Source organism: Molothrus ater, chromosome 20, assembly GCF_012460135.2.
Source record: "Molothrus ater isolate BHLD 08-10-18 breed brown headed cowbird chromosome 20, BPBGC_Mater_1.1, whole genome shotgun sequence".
NCBI classification, from domain to species: domain Eukaryota; kingdom Metazoa; phylum Chordata; class Aves; order Passeriformes; family Icteridae; genus Molothrus; species Molothrus ater.
Genome location: NC_050497.2, coordinates 5493762 through 5512632, shown reverse-complemented (window position 1 = coordinate 5512632; position 18871 = coordinate 5493762). Strand labels below are relative to the sequence as shown.

The following is an 18871-nucleotide window of genomic DNA, read 5'->3' as shown; positions in this document are numbered from 1 at the left end:
AGCAGCATGTTTGTGAAATTACTGGTCATGTTAAGACTATGGGTTCATTAAACACCACAGGAACACAGGGCTTTGTCTTGAGCCTTGGGTGTATTTTTTAACTCCTGAGAGCAGTTCTGAGCATCACCCTCATGCTCCCCCAAACTGTGTGCTGTGTCCTTGTGCTCACTGTCCAGTGTCCTGGGACAACACAGGCTGTGTAAATATTTATCAGTGGGAAATGCTGCTCTGGGGCTGGGCTGTGCCTACCTTGGAGACAGTGACAGGGCTGAGACACGTCTGGCCACCGTTGGTGAAGTTACAGGTGACCTGGATGGTGTCTGAGGAGCAGCCAAGGTTTGGGTCAATCCAGTAGGTACCTGAGGAAATGCAGGATTTGGGATTAACAGGGACACTTCACCTTTTCTGAGAATGACTAAAGCACAGTTTTGGTTTCTTGGTGACTGGTCCCAGGGAAGGGGAGTGTGTGAAACAGCCCTGTGGAGGGGGATGCAGCCTTTGCACATTTGGGGCCTCCTACCATCAGTCATCTTCTGTTCACAGTTCATGAGGTCCCGGCAGATGCGTGCAGGGTTCTCCTTGGTTCCCAGGGGTCTTTTGATGCTCTGAATGAGGTTGCTGAGGTAGTGTAGAGTCTTAAAGATCTCCCCTCCATGGTCCAGCATGAGAAGGTCTGGGTGTTGGTAACCCTGGAGAGAAAAAAAGGCAAGTCAGGGGTGCCCTGGGGGCACTGAGGGCTGTGACCACAAGGGTTTCTACATCATTTTGAGAAAAATCAGTGGTCAAAGACAGGCTGTGGTGGCTTGGGGCCAGTGAGCCACAGGCCTTGGATTGTCCCAAACAGGACATTGCTGAAATACTGGCAAAGTCACAATGGCAAAGTCAGGAGGTCTGCAGCTTCACAAATCAGTGGCACAACAGAATGATATCCTTTAATTGGACCTTTGCCTGCATAAATTCCAGATATTCCACTAGAACAGTTACAAATCAGGGCTCTGTATCAACCTTCTGCACACACAGAAAGCACTGATGGGCCCATTCCCAGTCTCCAGCCCAAGCAAAGACAAAAATGCCCTCGTACCTCTCTCTTGAGCGCGGTGTTGGAGTCAATCAGGGTCTGGAAAGCTGCCCCAAAGCCATCTTGCTGCTGGTGTGGTGTGAAAAAGATGGAAACTGAGACTGTTAGAAGCTGAGCATGCCCTGATGCAAGAAAACACTTCTCAACCTAAGGCTGCAGCTGGAGCACTGCTCTGCTGACAGAGCCTCTCCTGCTGTGTGTGTCTGCAAGGTCCCAGCAGCACCTCGGCTCTGCAGGGCTTGAGATCATCATTGCAAACAAACATACAGAGAATGGCAACTTACAAATGAGGCTGGAACTCCTGGTGGTCCCTGGAAATCAGAGGAGAAAAGGGGCATCAGGCAGGAGGCTGGTCAGTCACTGCTGCACAGATATTCAGCCGTGGCCTTTGAAATCCCCCTCAGTGCAGAGGAGTGAGAGAGGCAACAATGCTGTCTCTATAAAACTCTTGGGGATGGTTTGGACCAAAGCACAAGAAGCACTGGTCCATTCACACACATGGTTTTGCATGTGAGGAATGGGGCTAAGCCATAATTTCCAGTGAGGGAGCAGCCCCTCTGGAGAGCGTCATGGCAATCATTTCAGCTTGGTTCAGTCATGAACGCTTCCCCCAGATACCTACCGGAGGGCCAGGGTGTCCTCGTGGGCCTGGAGGACCCTAAAGACAGAGTGGCATCAGTTAGTGAAATATCTCCAGTTTTATTTCCATTTCTCATGGTTTTCACCAGCAGGAATCTGTTTCCAGCTGGATTTTTGGCACCCCACAGCAGCCTGTCCCTCAGAGCCTTCAAAAGAGAGGGGGTGACCCCATTTTGTCCCTGCTCTGGGTACATCTGTCTACACCTGGTCCATGCCTGCTGCATCCCTTGTTCCCAGCCCTTTCAGCTCCTCAGTTGTCACTAATGCCCCATTCCCAGGCACTCATCCCATTCCAGGAGTGCAATTACCCACCCTGCAGCTTTACACTTGCTAAAAGCAACTGTTTTATTTAAATACAAGTTATCAGTCAGAAAAAGGAATGTCAAATACTTACCCTTGGACCTTGAAGACCCTGCAGGGGAAAGAAAAGTGCAGAAGCTGTCAGAAAATGCTCATTACTAACCCAAAACCTCCCTGTACACCCATGTGCTGTTCCCAAGGGGTGATGGTGTTCACAGGGGTCTTAGGATGAGGGAAGAGATGAGGATCTGACTCCATATTTCAGAAGACTTGATTTATTATTTTATGATATATATTACATTAAAACAATACTAAAAGAATAGAAGAAAAGGTTCTCCTCAGAAGGCTGGCTAGGAAAAGAATGATAACAAAGGCTCTGTCTCAGACTCTCTGTCCGAGCCAGCTGGGCTGTGATTGGCCATTAATTAGAAACAACCACATGAGACCAATCCCAGATGCACCTGTTGCATTCCCCAGCAGCAGATAACCATTGGTTACATTTTGTTCCTGAGGCTCTCAGCTTCTCAGGAGGAAAAATCCCAAGGAAAGGATTTTCCATAAAAGATGTCAGTGACACCAAGGCAAGGGCAGGAGATCCCACAGCTGTGGACAGCAAGGGGTGGTGTTGCTGGGTTAAGGAAATGGAAATTTTACCAGCAGAGGGGTGTGGATGTGTGTGCACATCTGTGAGCAGTGTCTTGCCCTCGTGGGAGCCTGATGGTCACAGCAGAGCCCAGAGTGACTCTTGGCTGTTCAGAGCCTCTCTGAGGAGCACCCAGAGGTGGGAGCAGCACTTACCATGTCCCCACGGCTGCCTTTGTCTCCCTTGGGGCCCTGCAAAGGACAGGAGGTGCTGTCACTGACCAGGCACAGGCTGCCCCAGAAGCTCCTGGCAAGGACTCATCTCTAACTCATCAGCTTGGGTTGTCATATTGGCCTCTCCATCCCAAGGCAAGAAATGCCATTGCTAGCTGCTTTGGAAATGTCTGAGCTCATCTGACTGGTTTTTATCTCTGCAGCCTCTGGACCAAGCTCTTGTGTTTTCACAAAGCACTGACCTGATCTCCATCTGTGTTCAGGGCCTTTGGCATTTTAGGGCAGGCAAGGATTTTCAACACTTCCCAAAATCAAATGGTTCCCAGTTTAATACATTTAAAAAAAAAAGTTTATTTAAATGTGTTTCCCAGACCAAGTTCTTTGGGTAATCTGCAATAACATTCTTGTCTTCCAGTCTATTGAAAACCTTGCACTTCTGCATTGCTGCTCCTCACTTCTCAGCTAATAATCTCCCAGAAATTGTCTATGCAGCCAGAGACTAAGCCTGCACTTTTCTGAAACTGCTGATCTTAAACCCATTTTATTTTCCTGGTTACAGCAGGATTTGGGGGTTACCTGTGCTGGCCTCAAACATCTTGGATGTCATGCATTTAAACTCCTCTAAAAAGTACAGGCAGGAAAGAAGTGTGGGTACTTACAGGGCTTCCTGTGGGACCCTGAATGCCCAGAGGACCAATAATTCCTTCTTTTCCCTAGGAAAGAAAAGACCTGTGAGCCACCAGGTGGGACCTGACAGTCATTTCCACTAGGGCAGATTCAGTGAAAACTCCAAATCTTTGGTTTTTTTTTTTTTTCCTTTTTCTTTTCTTGGTGGTGGTTTTGCTGTATCTGGAATAAAAAACCATTTCCAAAGAGACAAGTCCTCACAGTGTGGTTTTCATGAGCCTTGTTAAACCTCAGAAATTCCAGCAATAAAGGATTTCAGCATGGCTGGAGTGCTCTGGGCAGCGTGGCTGTCTCTAAACCCTGTGCAGGGGAGGTCACCTGCAGCTGTGGGGCTCAGAGGTGCTGCCATGGCCTTGAGCACTGGGCTCCCCACAGCCCCTGGAGCCTCACAGAATGGGGGTGAAGGGGGAAAAATCCTCCCAAAGCCACAAACTGGAGAAGCACTCACCATGAGACCTGGTGGCCCACGTGGTCCCTGAATGCCTTTGAACCCAAGGTCTCCTGGGGGGCCCTGTGAGCAAAAAATGAGATGTGAGGTAACTACTACTAAATACTGCCACTAATTAACCAAACCCTGTGTTTGTGCCCTTGCTTAGAGCTCTGCTCTAAGGCCAGGGCTGCTGCCTCTTGTCCATGGGACAGGGAAGATCCAATTTGTTGTAAATTCTTTCCCCACTCCTGTTTTGCAAGGCTTTTACTTTTGACAGAAAACAACTTCCTCTTCACCAGGGAAATGATATGGTGATAAAATGAGTCTGAATTTCAAGCCAAGGCTCTCAGAGTTAGGGATGCACATTGGTGTCTCAGGTGCAGGCTGATGGTTGATGCTGGAAATACAAATGTCAGAAAGGGGGGAAACAGCCACAGAATCTCTAGGACAGCCCTTTTTCTCCAACAAAGCATGTGTGAGCACACACTCACTTAACAAATGAAGAGTCATAAACTAAAGAAATTTGGATCAAAATTCAACTTCCACAATTCCTGTAGAGCTGCTAGCAGTGCAACAAGTGTGGCATGACAAGTGTGGCATGACCTGTCCCCAGTAAAGTGAGAGTAGAAAAGCAGCTGGTCCCCAGCAGCCTCTTACCTTTGGCCCAAAGAGTCCTGCAATCCCTGGGAATCCTGCCTCACCAAAGTCACCCTGCACAGCCAAGACAAGAACAAAGGACAGCAATAAATTCACACTGCTGGCTGCAGATCTCACTCAGAGATGCACCCAGAGTTCAGCAGCTCCAGAGGCAGAGAAATCTGCGAGCATCCCTCAGTTTAAGCAGGACTGATGAGAAAGAAGAATGAAAAACACCTGGAGGAGGAGCTGCACAAACATCAGGCTTGAAGCAACTCACCTGATCCCTTAGAGCTCACCAATGCCACCTTTCTGCCCCCAAAATGGGAGGCAGACCTACACTATTCCTAGTGGATGCTTCTCTGGCTTGGCCCAGCATTAGCAGGATGCAGAGCAGCTACTCTGAGATTGATCTTGGAATTTCATGCTGCAAAATAACAGCCTCAAAGTTCTTTAAAACAAGCTCCTCTTTTATTTCTAATACAAACTGGACTGACCTACTAATTCAAACTGTGATTTTAAACTATGCTCATTCAAGCTGTTAAAAAAGTGCATGTTCTTACAATATCACCTCCCACTCAAGCCCAGGAAAACCATGCATATCCCTAATTCTTTTCCTATTCAACTCTGCAGGGATTTTCCCTCAATTTTGTTAGAAAAATAATAATAAAATAGTTGAAAGACCATCAAGCTTGAATCAGCACATAGCATGTACTCTGAGAATAAAAAATCCACCCTGGGTAGCACGTCCTTATGTAAACATCCTCCTTTCACCATGCTGGAGATGGTCATCCTTTGATATTTTTGGGCTTCTCAGATGTCAAAATTCAAGATGATTCAATATTTAAAAAAAAGAAAGGGGCCAGAAACCTCCACCAGATGATTCTTTTCCAGTGTTAGGAACATCAGAGACAGATAAGGCTTGTTTGGCCTTTTGGCAGGACTGTCTCACCCATCCTGTGCTTTTTGGGGTGTAATACAATGGTTTGGGAATGACCCAAGTGATGGGGCTTCCACTCCCTTTGTTGCACAGCTGTTCCAGCATCAGCCTAGAAACCTCACTCTTAGGAAGCTTTCCCTTGAAAAAGGCCATGAGAGTGAGAAACTGCTTGGCAAGAAGGGGCTTGGTTGGACTTGGTGGAGTGTAAGAAACTTTCCAAGGATTCAAATTGATTTAATTGCCCATTTCTGGGTCCTGGAAAGGAAAAATTGCTATTAACAGGGGACTGGGGTCTTTCCTGCATGAGGAAAATCAACCAAGGCTTCTTTGTAGAGGAATTTCAGGCAAAAGCACACGGAAAGTCAGAAGGGTTTAAATGTCATGGAGTCATCTCAGCCAAAGGGACACAAGGTCACTGTTCCTGTAGCAAATCAGGCAGTGACAATATGGGGCAAAAGAATGTGTCACTTGTGTCACAGAGACAAAATAATCTGTGAGATTGATCTATGACCGATGACAAAATGATATATGGTGGTGTTGGTCACTGCCTTTCAGCCTGAAAACTGTTAGCACAAGCTTTTATATAAAACAGCCAAAAAAGTGCACTTTATTGAGGTAGTTTGGGTTCATTCTGTGCCTTGTTTCATATTGAGAGGAATAGTGGATTTGTCTTTACAAACAAACTGTGGATCTGTTGGTAGATGAAACCAGCACTGGGAAATAAAAGGAGCAATGGGAAGGGAATAACTGATTGATGAATGGAAAAAGATATTTGCTTTTACAAATAAGCTTTAGGTTTGCTGATAAATGAAATTATACATTGAAAGATGAAAGAAACGATGGGGAAGAAAAACCCCTAATGTCCATAAGAATTAAAAATGAAAAGGGAGGGTTATACATTAGAGGGAAATCTTTGGTATCAGGTGTTTTGGGAAGTCTGTACATCTCAAGTACCTCAGCCAATGGGGAAAGAGAGAAGGGAAATGTGGCTGGGAAATTGGGATAAAAAGGAGGCTGCATCCTCCAAAAATCTGAGAGATCCCAGGGGAATGCCCCATGGCCTCTCTCTTTATTAAAATAAAGTAAAAGGACTCCTCTGTCTCCTTTTTGGACATAAACCTCTGGTGTTTGTGGATTAATTTTCCTGACAATATCAGTCCTAATCCCTCTCCCAGAGTGATGCTCCAGCTGGATATGGGCTCCCCTGTGCAGCCCCTCCCTGGGATCACTGTGCTGTCCCAGGCTGGATCTGCATCCTCTCCTGCAGGGCTCAGCTCTGCTCAGCCCCACCACACCAACCTGCTGTCCTTTGGCTCCAGCACCACTAACCTGCTGTCCTTTGGCTCCAGCACCACTAACCTGCTGTCCTTTGGCTCCTGGGTCCCCAGGGCTCCCTGGAAGGCCTGTTCCTCCCGGTGATCCTCGCTTCCCTGCTTGGCCACTCTGTCCAGGCAATCCTCTTTCACCCTAAAGAGAACAGAATTCAAGTAATTCCAAAGGAGGGGAGCTAAATATAACAGCACTCAGCTGGGAAAGCCATAGATGGAAGGCTGGCAGAGATGGGATGAGGAATGTGGCTCCATCAGGGGATGCCCCAGGTCTGCTGGGGCAGGATGCTCAGGGTGGGACCAGGGTGGGCATGGCTGTGTTCCCTTCTGGGCTGCCCCCAGAGCAGGAGCTCAGCAGAGCTGTCCCACCTGCATGGGGACAGAAAGGGCAGCAAATGTCTTCTCTTTGCACTTCCTACATTCTCTCTCTGCCCTGCAGTTTCCCATAATCTCTTCCCCCAGCAGGCTGGCAATTGGTGATTAATTCATGGAAAATGCTGAAGGCATGCCAAGAGCAGGACTCCAATCCAGAGGCTGCAAAGCCAACATTTCCCCCTGTGTTAACCCTACAACTTCAACCCAGAGAGGGCCTTCTGCCACCCAGCACCACCCTTTGCTCCCCTTGCCAAATTCCAGGAGCAGCACAAGCTCCAGCTGCTCAGTCTGGGGCGGGCTGGGAGAGAGGAGCAAAGGCAGGGGGGAGCCTTGGACGGTGGAACAGCCAGAAAAGGGGCAACAAATTCCCCTAGAGGCAGGGTGAGAGTGTGTGACAAGGACACAGTCTCAGACACCTCCTGTTGTACTGCCCAAGGCAGCTGGAGGGCAGCAAGTGACAGATCAAGGGCTATGGAGCCCTAATTTAAATCAGATCCCAGAGCCTCTCCAAACCCAGCTGGAGTCTTCCTATTTACAGAGTTTTCCTATTTACAGAGTTTTCCTATTTACAGAGTCTTTCTACAAATGACTGAATTGCTGTGGGTCCAGTTTAGATCCTGTGGTGAGCCTGGATCAGGGCAAGGACCAGGAAAAACCCCAAGGTCACAAAAGCAGGTTGTCCCTGCTTCCACCCAGAGTGATGTCCAAGCCCATACTGGCTCCAGTCATTCTAACCAGTAAATATGCTAAAAACAAAGCAGCAGAAATTTCCCTCCAGCAGTTCAGGTCTTGCAGAGCAGTAGAACACCTGAATCTCCCATGGAATTGTCCATTCTGGATATCCTACAGCTGGCTGTAGTTCCTCTGGAACATGTCCATGTTTTTCCTAGCCAGGTTTCTCATGATAAAACACTCAAGTGTTTGTAATGTGTCTGCAGGCTCCTGAGCTCCTTTGGTAAGGGAGGAAAGGTCTCTGGGACATTCAGCTGCTGTGTACATCAGGAAAATGGATGGAGGGATGGATGGATGCATGGATGGATGGATGATGGATGGATGGATGGATGGATGGATGGATGGATGGATGGATGGATGGATGGATGGATGGAGGGATGGATGGATGGAGGGATGGATGGATGGATGATGGATAGATGATGGATGGATGGATGATGGATGGATGGATGATGGATGGATGGATGGATGGATGGATGGATGGATGGATGGATGGATGGATGGATGATGGATGGATGGATGGATTATGGATAGATGATGGATGGATGGATGATGGATGGATGGATGATGGATGGATGGATGGATGATGGATGGATGGATGGATGGATGGATGGATGGATGGATGGATGGATGGATGAGGGATAGATCATGGATGGATGGATGGATGGATGGATGGATGGATGGATGGATGGATGGATGGATGATGGATGAGGGATGGATGGATGGAAGAAAGATCTGCAGAGCCTCTGGCTAAGTGAGAGATGGCAGCAGGAGCTGAGACTATATTAGACCTTGGAGAGCTCAAGCTCAGAGGCATCAGGGTCACAGACTGGATCACTCACAGCAGCATCTGAGGCAGTCAGAAACTCACCTTGAATCCTGGTGGTCCCTGGGCCCCTGGCAGTCCTGGCACGCCGGGGTTCCCTCTCTTGCCTGACATCCCAGTCACACCTTCCTCCCCATCATCTCCCTGCTCTCCCTGGGAAAGAAACACACAGGAGGTTATGAAACAAAACCCTTTCCCCTTCTGCACAGCTTCTGGGGGGCCAGGGGAGTGGTGGGATTCTGCTGTCAGCAAGAGGGGGCCAGGTTTGCAGGGCTGGACAGAGTTGTGTGCCTGTGAGTGTCTGTCAGGCTACAAACCCCACTTTATTCACAGATCTGGTCATGCAGAGGCAGCTGCTGCCTCAGTGTGCAAGTGATATGTGAAGATCTCCGCTGGGTGCACGTAAACTGGAATATCCATAGCTGGATCACCTCATTTGTCCTGTGCTACCTTGCAGTTTTGCAGCTCCAAGGCTGTGTTTGCTGTCCAAGGCTGCAGTTGAAGCTTACCAGCATCCCAGGCACGCCGTCCTTCCCAGGCACTCCATCCACTCCAGGGGCACCCTCTTGCCCCTGCCTTCCCACCACTCCTCGAGGACCTGGTAGCCCAAGGATGCCCTAAAATCACAAAGGTATTAGAGAAGGAGCTCCCAGACAGCATTTCCTGGGGCAGAAATCTGAATTTTCACCTACCGGTGAGCCCCTGCTCCCTGCACTGCCCTGTGCTCCTTGCTTTCCTTTTTGACCCTGCAAGTAAAAAAAGAGAGACATCTAAAATTGCAGCAGTTCTAGCACAGCTCCACTTGGGACTGTGACTTCAGGGTGTGCTTTTGGATAATGACTGGAAAGAGTTTTATAAAAGGGACATTTATAAAGTCAGTTGCTCTGGTGCTGGGGAATGAACTGCTATTTGCTTTTATTACAAGTGATTCTTCGTACGTCTTGAGAGTTCTAGGGCAGGAATGAATAGCTAGAAGGCAAGGACCTGCATTTTTCCTAATACAGAGCAGATGAGGACAAAAAAAGCAGGATGAACTCGAGGGAGGATTTGGTACACTGGCAAACATTAGAACAAGATGCTAAAAACCTCAGTCCTCCATCAGTTCATTGACAGCAAACCCAGGACCCAGAGAGTTCTCTGGAGGGGTTCAGGGGGGGCTTCTCTCTGAGGAGTAACTCTGTTTTGGAGAGCTAGTGGAAATTAAAAAGGGTGTCTTCTGTCTGAAATTTGCAATGCTGCTTTGTGAATAAAGGCAGAAAATAAATACCCCTGAGGTTTATTAGCTGTAAAAAGGATTAATTTGTGCAGAAAGAATGGAAAACTCAGCCTCGTCACCTTCACCAGGGCTCTCTTAGTGAGGTCATGTACTAAAGCACTTTTAAATTGAAGAATTCATTTTCTGTACATTGTTTCTCCATCTGCAGAGGACCAGGCTGGCCAGCTACATTAAAGAAATATTCCTGGGGGTGCTTCCCCTGCTATTCATTAGACCCAAAGACAGTTCCAGATTATGCATCAATGGGCAGAATTTATTTCTCTTATCACCTGGTACACTTCTTGCCAAGAAGACCTAAAACTATCTTCTGGTATTACCCCCAGCAGGGTCAGATAAAAAACCCTGACATCTGCCAAGAGAGAGGAGGAATTTGCTGAGTATTGAGGTCACATACTTATGTTTTAGCAAATAAAGCCCCTGGTCTGTGAGAATAATTAGCAAGCTGTCATAACAGCCAGATGTGGAGGTAGGAGTGGGTGTGGAGTACCCCAGTGAACCCTGGAGGACCCATGTGCCCTGGGTTCCCTTGCTCAATAAAGGACAAGAAGTTAAGAGGGATTGTTCCAAGAAACAACTCCATGGATAAAAGGACTCTAAACCCAGAAGGTTCCAAGCCAGAAAAGTTTATGGTTCAAGGCGAAGGGACAGACTCTTGCCTGGCTGAGCCCTCCTTGGGGATGGAGGAGCCAGCTGTGGCTGGAGACAGCACTGTCGCAGACATCTTTTATGAAAAATCCTTTCCTTGGGATTTTTCCTCCTGAGAAGCTGAGAGGCCTCAGGAACAAAATGTAACCAATGGTTATCTGCTGCTGTGTAATGCAACAGGTGCATCTGGGATTGGCCCATGTTGGATGTTTGTAATTAATGGCCAATCACAGCCCAGCTGGCTCAGACAGAGAGCCGAGCCACAAACCTTTGTTATCACTCTTTGCTATTCTATTCTTAGCCAGCCTTCTGATGAAATCCTTTCTTCTATTCTTTTAGTATAGTTAATGTAATATATATATCATAAAATAATAAATCAAGCCTTCTGAAACATGGAGTCAGATCCTCATCTCTTCCCTCATCCTCAGACCCCTGTGAACACGGTCACACAGCACAAAGAGGGCACAGGAAAGAGACACAGCCATGGCAGGGACTAAAGACCTGCCCAAGAGTCACCATCATGCTGGGGCTGCAACAGATCTTGATCTTCTCCAGCTCCACAAAGCCAACAAACCTCTGGGCTTGGACACCCAAATGTTTACAGCCCTCCCACAAGGATCTCCACAGCCTTTCCAGGCATAGAGCATAGGTTAAAAAAATCCCACATGCTGGGCAAAACCATGAGAGTCTTCTTAATTAGAGATTTTCTTTAAGTCTTTAAATTGGGACACTGTAAATCCACCCTGCTGAAACCTACCACATCACCTTTGGATCCCTTTGCTCCTGGCTTGCCTGGTGATCCAGGATCCCCCTACAAAACATAAACAAGAAAAATCTGCTTAAAATTCTCTTCTGGCAGCATCTTGCATGAAGTACAAAGAACAGCATTTTTTGTGCCCTAATAACACTGACTGTATGGAACCAATTCAGGGAAACTGCCTGCACTCAGACAGGCCCTAGGGGAAAAAGGAGCAAGGAGCTGTCTCCAGAGAGCATTAACAGGGTGTCAACTGGAGAAGAAGCAACTCTGCCCCTCGCTTGGGTGGTGCCTGTATTTGTGGAAATCATTCACCACATTCCAGATGGTGCCTGGAGAGCTGGGAGGTGAGCAGGAAGGAGCCTGTGTGCAGAAATTGTGTGCACAATGAGCAATTTACACAGTGACTGCTGGTGCCACCTCCCTCCTGAGCACTGCAGCCCTTGCCTTGGTTTCACCTGGGGGTCAGGTGTTGGAAAGCTGCCTATGGGGTAAAGCAGGGAGGGTGTTTCACTGCTCTCTTCCCCATCACACCCATCTCAGTCTTTTCTCCTGGCCAGCCAGGGTTGGGTTTTTTGCTATTTGTGTCAATGGCAATTTCTGCACTAACATCAAATAAATGGTAAGGAAGGACTCCCAGCAGAGCTGTCCTTTTTCAGCCTGTTTTTCAGCCACGTTTCCAATGGATCTTTACTAAAGACAATCCATCTGAGTCATCTGAGGGGCTACCAACCCCCAAATAAACTACATCCACTGGGGAATGCAGCAGCTCTACTCATTTCTGGGCCATATAACAGAGCACTACCATTTAAAACCCAAAATAGAATCTGTTGTTCTTCCCAACATCCTTACAAAGAGTGGGAATTGATTCAACTTTATTTCCCAATACAAACTACATTTAATGTGCTGCTGCACTCACAGTTGCAATTGCCACATATAAAGATCAGATGCTACTGTATGTAACAAGGGAATAAAAAGTCCTTCCCTGGAGTTTGGATTTAATTTAGCCTTTCACAAAGTCCTTCAGTAGTTTGAGAGGAAACACCTTGCAAGTGGAATAATATGGTTTCACCTCACCAGCAGCACATCAAATGGATCATTTCCAAGCAAACCCTTCCATTGTCATCTCTCACCACCATCTCCTAAGATTTCTATTTCCTCAAAGACAATTCAGAAAGGATGATTTTGGAAACAGGCACTGGGAGTGCTCCCTGTTTCGTCACCCATTTATCAGTCTCAAATGTGGCTCAAAATCCCCATTCCATAGGCCTGGCTGATGGAAATGGCCACATTTCACAGCTCCCCACACACTCCCACTGCAGCCCTTCCCACCTCCCTGTTTCTCCTGTGCCTGGGGCACTGGGTACCTCGCAATAAAGCAGCATCTCTTACCGGTGAGCCTTGCTGCCCAGGTTTTCCTCTTTCTCCATCAAGCCCTTCCTGACCCTTAAATAAAAAACAGAGAGGGAACATGCCTTTGTTCTTTTGTGGCAATGAGAAAGAAAAATGAATGTAATGTGATTTAAGGGGCAGAAGAAGGCACATGTGTCTGCATTCTGCTGATACAGAAATGGGGAAGTTGTGGGGAGTGCCCAAATCCTGTGGATGTGCTTTGGAAAGAGGAACTGCTCAGCACCAGCTAAGCAGCAAAGAAGGTGTTCTAATGCATCCCAAAATACACACAGCACTAATGGAAGGGAGCAGTTGGAGACAGCTGTCCTAGAAAATAAGGCAGCAGCACTGTTACTCTGATGAATTAAAAATCTTCTAATTACTGTAATGGGTCACTCTGACCAGGTGCTTTTGAATGGAGGTAACACTTAATTCATGGAGCCTTTGCAGATCAGCCCCAATCAGCTGAAAATGTCCTGCAAAGAGGGAATAAGGAGCACAGCAGGATATTTCATAGCCCTGGTTTTGTTTTTGAGGGAAATCTCGCAAAGATTTTAGAACTCTCCAAATCTTAAAGTTCACAGATCTTCCCATGGAAGAATCTACAGCCATGGGCACATCAGTCTCTGAATTTGTCCAGCAGTGACATGGAGTGCCATGCACACATCTTGTCTAGGATGTCTGCTTGACAATCACAGAGAACTGTGCCCAAATGGTCCTGCTCTTTCTTTTAGCCTCACTCAGCAGGTGCAGGCAGGGTGAGGTGCTGACTTTCTTGCCTTCAGCAATGTTTTTACTGCTTTAGGTAAAGAATTGCTCCTTGTCTGAATCACAGCCGTGTGCAGCAGCTGACCAGGGACAGCAGCAGGTTATGAACTGGGACTGCAGTGCTGTGGGCTGATGTGGACTGGGAGCACTTCCCCAAGGCAGACATTTTTCAATCATGCATTTGGAATAAGACTCACAGGATAACCAGTGTCTCCAGGCTCCCCTCGGTCACCTCTGTCACCAACAGGGCCCTACAAGAGCACAACAAAGACTTGAGGTGGGTGTAAACAAGCTGCCATCTGCAATATCTCAGTGGCTTGTGCATGTTCTACAAGTAAGGCAGCAACCCAGCTAATCCACCCTCCAGAATCACTCCAGGGTTGATTAGAGAAGGGATTTAACATCTTACTCTGTCTCCAGGTGGTCCCTGAGGGCCTTCTACCTTCCCGTCATCACCTTGTTGTCCCTGTGAGTAAAATGTTAGTATGAATATAAACAGCAGATTTTAGAGCAGATGTGTCTGTACAGACCCAATCCAGTCCTTCCATATCATGGGAAGTCAAAGCCTCTGTTGAATTTACTCCCTTTTCATCCAAAGGAAGACTAAACAATTTTTTGTGTTGTTTGTTTCACTGACTCTCCACATTGCTTTCCTGATTTCTGCTGGTTGTTTTTCCCTGCTCTAACTCTCCTCCTTAAGTAACCAGGTGCAAAGGGTTATTTTCAACAACTCCTAAAACTCAGCAAGCAGGATGTAATTACAACAACATGGGAAATAGCTCTGTGCCTCTGAGTTTTATTGCTGACAGTTCAACCAAACTCTTTAATCAAGCATTTCCCCGCTCTCACTGAGTGCTGCCTGGGCTGTCCTGGGAGCAGGGCTGGTCTGGATGGGCTCCTGGGTTGTGTGCCACCATTGTGGGCTTGTTTTACAATCAGCCAGGTGAGACAGCCTCTCACACCCCCCTCTCTTTGCTGGGATGCTCTCACACACCCCTCTCCTCGCTGGGATGCTCCACAGCACGAGCTCAGAGCTCATGGTTTGGCTGGCAGATAACATCACCCGGCTTATTTATGGCTGAGGTCTCTCCAAAACATCCACAGAGAGATCCCTTAAGACTTAACAGAGACACTATCCTTTTAAATTCTGTTGTGAAAGTCACTCAGGGTCACGGTGTCCTGTTTTCTCTGGAGCCCAGCTCAGAGATGGCTGTTTCTCAGCTCCCCATGGAAGAATGCAACATTCCAGCTCCTCCAGTTTTTCACTACTCCATTGCAGTCTCTGGCACTTTGGCTCCTTAGGATGAACGTCTCAGAGCTCCTTTGGTGCATTTTGGGAGGTTCTGGCACAGTGGAGGTGCTTGGGTGCTCCAAGAAGCCTTGACCATACAAATCTCAGCAGATTGCAGAGCCAAGTTTTTCACAGACTTGTGTAGTTCTCAGTGGTTGCACCCACCAGCCCTTTCTGGTGTAGTTACAGCTCTCTTTGACCTTCTCTTTGGGCTACTCTCCTGTTGGAGTTGCAGCTGCTGATAGTAAGGAAATTTCTTGGTGAGCCTGCCTGCCTCTGAGAGAAATGAGGAGAGGAGAGGGAGAGGGAGAGGAGAGGAAGCAAACCCTCACAGGCTCTGCCAACAGTTTCCAGTGCTACTGAACTTGCTGCTGGAAGCCAGCAGCAGCAAAATACCTGGCAACTGGTTTGCCTTCCAGCCACTATCTAAGGAATGTTGCCTAGAAGGGAAACAAAGCCACCATTTCTCAACTCTCAGGGAAAAGAAATCATCCCAGTGTGTCTGTTGCTATGCAGAAGTCTTAGCACTGATTGCTTCTTCCAAGCAGGATGTGCTCACCTTTGCCATTTGGGACCTGAGATGAGTGTGATGAACTCAGAGAAAGCTCCTAGCTCTGGGGACCCTTGAAGAGCATCAAGACTCAGGGATTTTCTCCCCATTGTGGCTTTGTTTCCCCTTGAGGCTGATCCCCACCTTGTTCTCTGTCTCCTGCCTGAGAAAATCCTGCAGCCTGGTCAGCTCTAGGACTGTGAAACTGAGCTCCTCCAGAGCTTCCTGGTGCCTCAGCTGCTTGAGAGGGAGATGAAAGGTCTGTGCTCATTCTTCAGAAAGTTGCAGTGAAAAAAAGTTAGAGTAAAAGGGCAGCAAAGTAAACATGTTAGGATACAAATGGAAAATGCATGGCGAAGAAGGGAAGGCTTGTTGTTGTTGGCTCCTGTCCCAAAGTGAGATACACCAGTTTGTAATTTTTAAAAGGATCCCATCTGGACTGCTTTAAGCAGCTGCCAAGAGCAGGCGTCTGCTCTGAGCAAGGCCTCTTTGAGGAGCTGCAAATGCATGAAATGTGGTGGAGTGGCTGGCTGGGATGGCACAAGGGAGCAGGATTCCACAGCAGTGCCTCTCCCCAGCCTTCTTCTCTGAGAAAGGGAAGACCTTCCCCACCATTGCATCCTCCTCCTTCAGCACGGCTCCATCCACCATGTCACTTAAAACTCACGGAGTGCTCACGGTCCCATTTCCATTTTCTCTTTATTTCTCACTTTCAGGCTTCCATTTTTGCGTTCACACTCCTGTGAGAGGTTACAGATGTCTGGAGGGAAGGAATCTGTCTGTCCTCAGGCTGGGATCCAGGCAGCTCTTGGGAGACGAGGGACGGTGGATAGGAAAACTTAGATGCAAGGTTTTGTGGAGCACCTGGATGCTGCAGGAAGGGGTGCTGGACGCTCAGTGCATGGTTTGTGCTCTCCTAGTTCAGCATCTTCTCCTTCTGCTCTCCAGCAAGACCCACTGGCCTTCCAGGAGAACATGAGTGAGGAGATCCAGCTGCCAGCGGTCATTAACAGAGCTCACTGCTCCTAGCAGGGTGCATTGAACGCTTTGGTGGCTTCATCAGGCCTCAGCTTGGATACTTGCATGTAGGATTAATTTATCATAACACTGCTGTGCTCTTCTGACACCAGATCCACTCAGGGAATGCTTTTCCAGTGTCCTTTTGCAGAGCAACATCTCGTTGATGAAGGGCAAAATGCTCCACTGAGCACTTCAGATGAATAATCTGGGGATCATTTGCTACTGAAATGACAAGAGCTTTCAAGATGGCAACTTCAAATGTTTTCAAATAAAACTACAGCTGCTATTTCAGCAATGGACATACATATCTGCACATCTCAGTGGCTGCAGGGTCAATGGCTGACCTTGCTTTTGCTAGTCATGACTCACAACTTTTTGCCAGGATGCTCAAGATTCGACAGTGGAATTGTCAGGAACCTCTGGGGCAGGTTCTGGGCTGACAATGTGCCTGGTCATGAGCTCTCACATCATCCTGGGCTGGTTGTGCTTGTCTAACACCTGCCAGGGAGTTCAGCAAGGCAGCAATGGAGATAGGGAGCAAACAGCTGTTCCTCCATGGATGTGTTTCAGCAGCAGGAAATGTGAGAAAAAGCACAATGGCCATTGTTCACCCCCAAAGAAAGATTTCTGAGTGTGTGAATGTCTCAGTGGAACACAACAGCTTGCCCTGCCCCAGTGACTCCTGGCTGCAGGGGGGATCTCCAGGCAGAGCATGGTGTGAGCAGGGTGGCACCAGGAGCCTGAAGGGATCCACTCAAAGCCCCAGCAAGGGCAAGTCCTTGTAAACTCATTTTATAAGCAATGGAGCTCCTGTCTGCACTGCATCTGCCCTCCCACCTGTGTGCAGAGGCAAAGCTGAATGATGTCTTGGTGATGGGGAGCAGAAAATAAAGGGTTCATGCATCTCTTCTCTTCATGGGGACCTCACAACTGACCAGTCCCCATCACCATCGCTTCCCTTCCCACACCAAGGGAGAAGCACAGAATGGTTTGGGTTGAGAGGGACCTTAAAACCCATCTTGTTCCACTCCTTGCCACAGGCAGGGACACCTTCCCCCAGATCAGGGTGCTCCAAGCTCCATCCAACCTGGCCTTGGACACTTCCAGGGACAGGGCAGCCCAGACCTGTGCCAGTGCTTTACCACCCTCTGAGTAGAGAACTTCCTGACCAAAGTCTTTACACTTTTGTTTTAAAAGTATTCTCCCCTGTCCATTGTAGGAATCTGCTCCCCTCTTTTAGACAGCCCCCTTTAAGCACTGGAAGGTCACAAGGAGCTCTCCCCAGAGCCTTCTGCAGAGAGGTCTCAGGAGGGAGGGAGCCTTGCTGCAGAAGGCATGTGAAGGACACCATCAGCCCTGGGAGAGCCAAGCAGCCCTGGAGCCGACAGGAAACCACTGAGGAGTGAGTCACTGCTCCAGCCTGGACTGGTTATGGCTCTGCTGACTCAGCAAAAGGGGGAAAACTCCCGGGAAAAGCCACTGTGGAAAGAGGGCTCTGAGTCAGGGCAGCTGCAGCCAGGGGGCTGTGGGAAGGTGGGGCACAGGGAACGTGGAGCAAGGGCCATGGAGAGGGGAGACACCAGCAGCTGGAGATCTGCTCCTTTGTGCAGGGAGTTACTGTGACCTGATCACAGAAAGCCACGAGTCTGATTCCTTTTGGCTTGGGGATGGAGCTGAATTCCTGTGGATGCAGGCAAAGCACATCCTCAGGGTCCATGCTGGCTGGCTCAGCCCCTGGCACAGGGGTGTCTGGGAAGGACGTGCTGGTGGCACGGGGGTCCTGGCACGGGCTGGCACAGGCAAGGCTGCAGCTCTGAGGGGTTGTGTGAGAGGCTGTGTGGTCAAGGAGGCACCTCTGCCTCAGCTCAGGGTGAGCAGAGTGCAGATGCATGGGAGTCACAGCAATTGTCTCATTCAAGGGGAAACGAGACGGCCAAAGCCCCTGAACTCACCTTTTCCCCCTTTGGCCCTGGTGGTCCAATTGGCCCTGGTGGTCCTGCATGTCCCTGTGGAGAGCAGAGAGCACGTGAGGAGCCAGGAAAGAGCTGTGGGACTGAAAGCCCTCCCTGGTTCCCTGATCCCACGAGCCCTGGGTGGTGCATGCCAGCTTTGGAGGGACACGTGGGTCACACAGGCAGAGATGAACCAAATGCAGGTGGTGCAAATGGAGACTTGACAGAGAACTAAACTCGAGGTCAGAAATAAAGAACAATTTGCATCCTGGAGTGGCAGTTTTGGTGTGTTTAAGAACAGATAAAAGCTGGGAGGTGAAAATAAAACCCTTACCTGGTAACCCTTTAAGCCTGGGTCCCCTTGAGCACCCATCCTTCCTGGAGCTCCCTGGAGAGGCAAAGACAGAGGGACTGAGAGAGGCAGCCCATGGTGTTG

At 48.5% G+C, this 18871-nt stretch overlaps 1 protein-coding gene across 3 annotated transcripts in view; it reads right to left on the bottom strand.

Annotated features, from left to right (window-relative positions):
- Window positions 1-18871, bottom strand: part of COL27A1 (collagen type XXVII alpha 1 chain) — a 143236-nt gene that overhangs the window by 2227 nt on the left and 122138 nt on the right. For 2 of the 3 annotated variants that reach the window (XM_036393982.1, XM_036393984.1), the window contains 20 exons: window positions 18770-18823; window positions 18436-18489; window positions 14032-14088; window positions 13820-13873; window positions 12855-12908; window positions 11463-11516; window positions 9477-9530; window positions 9294-9401; window positions 8830-8937; window positions 6886-6993; window positions 4608-4661; window positions 3969-4031; window positions 3493-3546; window positions 2816-2851; window positions 2112-2129; window positions 1701-1736; window positions 1363-1389; window positions 1082-1147; window positions 521-689; window positions 250-359 (listed from right to left, as the gene is read on the bottom strand). In XM_036393982.1, the coding sequence (XP_036249875.1) occupies window positions 250-359; window positions 521-689; window positions 1082-1147; window positions 1363-1389; window positions 1701-1736; window positions 2112-2129; window positions 2816-2851; window positions 3493-3546; window positions 3969-4031; window positions 4608-4661; window positions 6886-6993; window positions 8830-8937; window positions 9294-9401; window positions 9477-9530; window positions 11463-11516; window positions 12855-12908; window positions 13820-13873; window positions 14032-14088; window positions 18436-18489; window positions 18770-18823 (1338 nt within the window). The remainder of the gene's footprint in view (window positions 1-249; window positions 360-520; window positions 690-1081; window positions 1148-1362; window positions 1390-1700; window positions 1737-2111; window positions 2130-2815; window positions 2852-3492; window positions 3547-3968; window positions 4032-4607; window positions 4662-6885; window positions 6994-8829; window positions 8938-9293; window positions 9402-9476; window positions 9531-11462; window positions 11517-12854; window positions 12909-13819; window positions 13874-14031; window positions 14089-18435; window positions 18490-18769; window positions 18824-18871) is intronic. The other variant, XM_036393983.1, reaches the window with a different exon arrangement.